The sequence below is a fragment of the Psammomys obesus genome, unplaced genomic scaffold, assembly GCF_907164565.1.
Source record: "Psammomys obesus unplaced genomic scaffold, mPsaObe1.curated_primary_1811, whole genome shotgun sequence".
NCBI lineage: Eukaryota > Metazoa > Chordata > Mammalia > Rodentia > Muridae > Psammomys > Psammomys obesus.
In genome coordinates this window covers 1,281,490-1,287,489 of record NW_026591086.1, presented here as the reverse complement: position 1 = coordinate 1,287,489, position 6,000 = coordinate 1,281,490, and the positions used below count along the sequence as shown (strand labels likewise).

The 6,000-nt window shown below is 39.8% G+C and overlaps 1 protein-coding gene across 1 annotated transcript in view; it reads right to left on the bottom strand.

Moving 5' to 3' along the window:
• Wdfy2 (WD repeat and FYVE domain containing 2) overlaps positions 1 to 6,000 on the bottom strand; it is a 140,092-nt gene that overhangs the window by 83,337 nt on the left and 50,755 nt on the right. The window contains exon 2 of the mRNA XM_055609685.1: positions 5,092 to 5,159. Within this exon, the coding sequence (XP_055465660.1) occupies positions 5,092 to 5,159 (68 nt within the window). The remainder of the gene's footprint in view (positions 1 to 5,091; positions 5,160 to 6,000) is intronic.

Below are 6,000 nucleotides of genomic sequence, written 5' to 3'. Positions count from 1 at the left end.
CTTTCTTTCTTTCTTTCTTTCTTTCTTTCTTTCTTTCTTTCTTTCTTTCTTTCTTTCTTTCTTTCTTTCTTTCTTTCTTAATAGCTGAGTAAAACTCCATTGTGTATGTATACCACATTTTCTTTTTACTGCTTTTTGGTTTTATGAGACAGTTTTCTCTGTGTAGCCCTGGCTGTCCTGGAACTCACTTTGTAAATTAGGTTGACCTCGAACCCACAGAACTCAGAGGGACCCGCCTGCCTCAGCCCCTCAAGTGCTGCAATTAAAGGCATGTTCCACCACCACATGGCTATAGTACGAGATTTTCTTTATCCATTCTTCAGCTGAGGGACATCTAGGCTGTTTCCAAGTTCTGGCTCTTATCAATAGAGCATCAATGAACATGGCTGAACAAGTGTCTCTGTGGTAGAATGAAGTGTCCTTTGGATGAATGTCCAATAGTGGTATCGCTGGATCTTGAGGTAAATTGATCCCAATCTTCCTGATTTCCACGGTGGTTTGCACTCCCCCCAGTAATGGAGGACTGTTCCCCTTAGACTACATCCTTGCCAGCATGAGCTGCCACTTGTTTTATTGAGCTTAGCTATTCTGACAGGTGTAAGATGAAATCTTAAAGTCATTTTGATTTGCATTTCCTGGTGGCTAAGGATGTTGAACATTTTTTTAAGTATTTTTTCAGCCATTTGAGCTTCCATTAAGAATTCTGTTTTAGATCTATAACCTATTTTTTAATTGGGTTATTTGCTTTCTTGATATCTACTTTTTTGAGTTCTTTATGAATTTTGGATAATTGTGGTATATCAGGTGTGTAATTAGTAAAAAGCTTTTCCCATCTGTTGGCTGCTGCTTTGTCCAAATGACAGTGTCCTTTGTTATGCAGACCTCTCTCTGTTTCATGAGATCCATTTCTTAATTGCTGGTCTTAGTGTTTATCCTAAAGGTGCTCTATTCAGAAAGGTCTTCCCATGCTATTGAGTTCAAGGCTATTACCCACATTCTCTTCACAAAACTCTAAAATCAAGGACATCACCATGACATCAGATACCCCAAAATCTGATAGAAGAGAAAATGAGAATATGACTTTATGATTAGGACATCAATACTGCAGGTACTAAGATCAACAATTAAAAACTGAGACCTCGTGAAACTGGATAGGCTCTATATGGCAAAGGACACTATCATTTGGACAAAGTGGAAAGCTAGAGTAGAAAAAGTTCTTTACCATTCACATCTGATAGAAGGTTATCTAGAATAAATTAAAAAAAAAAACTAAAATAACTAGACATCAAGAAAACAATCCAATATAAAAATAAGGTACAAATCCCAGCACTCAGGGTAGCAGGGGCAGGCAGATCTCTGAGTTCTAGGCCAGTCTCATCTACAAAGTGAGTCCAGGATAACCAAGGCTACACAGAGAAACCCTGTCTTGAGAGAGAGAAAAAAAAAAAAAAAAGACGTACAGAACTGTCTTAGTTAGGGTTTCTATTGGTGTGAAGAGACACAATGATCATCGCAAATCTTATAAAGGAAAACATTGATTTGGGGCTGGCTTACAGGTTCAGAGGTTTAGTTTGGTCCATTATCATCATGGCAGTAAGCATGGCAGTGCACAGGCAGATATAGTGCTGGAAAAGGAGCCAAGAATTTTACATCTAGATCCATGGGCAGCAGGAAGAGACAGTAAGCCACTGGGCCTGGCTTAAGCTTCCTCAAAGCCTACCTCCAGTGATACACTTCCTCTAACAAGGCCAAACCTCTTAACAGTGCCACTCCCCATGAACATAGTAGGGCCATTTTCATTCCAACCACCATAAGAACTAATCAGAGATCTCAAAACATGAATCACAGTCAGAATGGCCAAGATAAAAAACAACAAATGACAGTTCATGATGACAGGATTTGGGAAAAGGGAGACACTTCTTCTTACTGGTGGGAGTGCAAACTTGTACAGCCACTACGGAAATTGGTGTGGAGGCTCCTTACAAAGCTGAAAAATCAATCTTGCACAGACCAACAATATACCTCTCTTGGGCAAAAAGCTAAGACTCTACATCCTACTACTTGTTTATCCATGTTCATTGATGTTGTATTCATAATAACCAGAAATTGAAAACAGCTAGATGTCTATCAATTGACAAACAAATATGGTACATTTATTATTTGGCTATTAAGAACAACAAAATTTGCAAATAAATGGATATGGCTAGAAACAATCTTCCTGAGTGAGGTAACCCAGACCCCCTCCCTCAAAAAATATGTATTGCATATTTTCTTTTATGTGTAGATGTTAGCTTTTAACATTTATATATGTGTTTCAATCCAAATAACCATAAATGTTAGGTACCTACTAAAGCACTGGGAAGGAACAGAAGCAGATCTTCCATTGAAAGGGATATAGGGTAGTGTTAAAAAGAGTTAAAGGAGAAACTAGAAAAAAAAGTACTAAGTGGAGTCGATGGAAGAGCTGGGTAAAGAAAGGAATATGGAGAGGGATGAATCACAATAAAGGCCTTTTGAAAACCCATACAGAAACCTACAACCAAAGACGCTTCCCAAAATATATACATGAATAAAAAAAATTTCAAACGGAGTCATTATATAATAGAAGAGGCAACGCGCTAACTAGACATTCTAGGTCATCAAGCAGAACCTCCCACGTCAGGAACCTTGTTGAGTCACTGGCCAAAGTGCTTCGGTGACCCCACCCCCAACATCATAAGGCTACTATCGCCAGGTCTACTGGCTGCTCTCCACAACCTGATGATAAGCCCTATTGCTGAAGACAGCATGTAAGTCACAGAACATGGAGAAGCTGAGGTGTCACCCAACTAGAAGCTTCACCCCTGCTGACTAACACTCAGAATACTAAAAGGTTCTCTGCACACTATGAGAGGAGAAAAGCAATCATCAATATCACTGAACTAGAGTCACCAACAACCTCTTTATTGGGTCTAAGGCCTGCTCTGTGACATGAACCCATACTTGACACTGCTAATGTGGCCAAACACCCAGAACTAGCTAGGTCATGGGCCTAAAGGAAAACCTAATACTATTATTCTGCTGAAAGAACACATAGCATATATAAAATGTCTCCAAATGACATACTGCTCTGCTTGTAGAAGCTTTTTCTTCTAGTAGATGGTAATTAACAAAGAGCTCGACAACTGGACAGTGCGCCTAGAGTGAGACACTTTGGAACATTTGGCCCTAAATGAAATGTATTCATCAAAACCCTCCCCTCACTCAATTCTCAGGACCTATGCAGAAGAGGAGGGGGAAAGGGAGTAAGAGGCAGAGGTGATAGATGACCCCAAAGAAACAGTGCCTGCCAACAAACCAGACTGACTCACATATGAACTCACAGCACAAACAAGCCCTGCACAGATTCAAGCCAGCCAAATCCCAGCACTGAGAAGGACAAGTAGACACAACTAACCACTTACCAAGGAACTATTTGCAATTTATACCAGCTAGGAAAAGAAAAATCAATCGATCCCCTCCTCCGACAGACTGTCACTGCGTATATCAGCCGTACTCTAAGGCAGACCCATGGCCAGTAGTAGTTGGCTAACACAATGAATTCCACGAGTTTGGTTTTGCTGTGTATGTGGGTTGGGGCTGCTTTTTGTTCTGTTTTGGCATTTGGGGTCTTACTGGGTTTTGTTTATTTATTTTGATTTTCATTGGAGGGGGGTTGTTTTGTTTTTGCCTCTTGAATCAGAGAGAACATAAAATTGGGTGGGTAGGGAGGTGAGGAGGATCTAGAACCAGTTGTGGGGAACACAATCAAAATACATTGTTAACAATTTTAATAAAAAACAAAGCGTTTACCCAGGAACAGGGGAAGTATTACAGTGCTCTCTTGCCAGGGGCATAAACATAATCGCCTAAAGCTTACTTTGGTTTGACATAGTGCCATGTACTTCTGGAGCCAGGGTACTTCTGAAGGGGTGAGACACACATTACAGACAACCAAAGGGTGGATGACCCCTAACAAACCAAGACTGTTCTACAATGCCAACTTTAATTAAGATTTAAACAGCATGGTCCCACAGGCCTTTAATCCCAGCACTCTACCTCCACAGTGGGAAGTAAGGAGATGGGGAAGGCAGAGGCCTTGAACATCTGTGAGTTCAAGGCCAATCTGGTCTGCATAGCAAGTTCCAGACCAGGCCAGGCTACATAGTGAGACCCTATTTAAAAAAAAAAAAAGAAAAGAAAAGAAAAGAAAACCTGTTTACCATAATAAATTTACATAACTGTTTCATAGCAAAACAAACATAGAATGAAACTCACTAATTTTAAAGAATAAAATCTCTAGACTATCAGTAGTTTCCTAACTTGACCGGTTAGTTCTTCATCTATACATGAACTTGTACTGGAGAAACAAACTGGGAAATTCTTTCCCTTTCATTCCTTTCCTCCCTTTCTCTCTTCTTTCCTGTCCTCTCCTCCCCTTTCTCTTCCAGCTCTATGATCTACCACAGTGGAAAACTGGCTGTTGCCCCTGAGTTGAGCCCACCATTGCTTACTGGCTTATGGCAATGACAACACCGCTGGTAGAACAGATTGTACCAATCTGTGTACAAGGACATAGTTCTCCGGTAAGATCTTGGAGAAATGAAATCCACTTTTATTTACAATGTTTCAAGCCTAAGAAAATCCTTGAGAACTGAATGCTCAAAGCTAAATGTCCTGAATTTTTAATAAATGGTTTAACACTAATACATGGACAAATTGCTTCATAAATATAATCACCTGCCAGAACTTTGAATTGTCTAAGAACAGAGTCCAGAATCGCTAAAGCAAAGCTAGAAACTGTAGAGGGGACTGCTGTAACCAGAGAGCCTGTGTCGTTTTTTCCATTCCTCTCATTTAGAACCTACCAATATATAGTCAATTTCCGAACTATTTTCTTACTTTTCATTGTGAGAACCTTAGAAAACTATAAAATGAGTTAATACGGTGCTTTCCAATTTAATGAAATCCCTTTAGTCTTATCCACTCAAGAAGAAAAATACAAAAAAGTAAACAGGGAAGGAAGGGACACTGGAGTAAAAATCCTGGTTCTCAGAAGACTGAGATACTTACAAGGCATTGTATGGTATATGCTTGGCCAATACTGTCCGCTGTCCCTCTTTAGCCAAACACGAACTGTCCTACAACAGAAGAAAACATACACATGAAATCTCACTCAGCATTTGGGGTCATGCAAAAATAGTGGTATGCACAAATCAAACCTTTTAACATAATGTATATACAGAGTCATGACAAGTATAAAAGACAGAGATGTATACTACATGGGCCAATCTAAAAATCCTATATTCCTCATATTTTAAAAAATATTTTTATGAGTTCTTTGAGGATTCCATAAAACTTATTTACATTCTTTAAGTTTAAGGGTGCTATGCACTCGGAATTATATAACCCTTGAAATGCAACCCTCACATATGAATGCACACATCACAAGAGTTTTAAATGTTGTTTTTCACTTTGTTGCTTTGTCTTTCCAAATGCCTGACCTTGGCACTAGTGACCTGGAAGCATCCACTATTCTAGGGAACCATGGTCTTTACTGTGAACCACATCGCAGGGAAGTACGGAGACCACATAAAATAATATGCAGCATGCAACAGGAAAAGGATTAAATGCTAAGTTCACATCTTGTGAGCCAGGCCTTTATCTTAAGAAACAGGTTTTCCAGATACAAATGCATGTATACATATTCACACCCAACACACACGTGCACCCAGACACACATATTCACACACACACGTACACTCACTCACACCTCTTATTTAAATTTTTCACTGATTCCTCATGAGCTTCATTCACATCATGCACCTCAGTCCTGCCCATCTTCCCATCCTCTCAAATCTGCCCTTCACGCCTGCAACCTCCCCCCCAAATAACACACACACACACACACACACACACACACACACACACACGAAACCAAAGCTTAGAAAACATCTCAGTGTCCCACAATATATTCCCCTG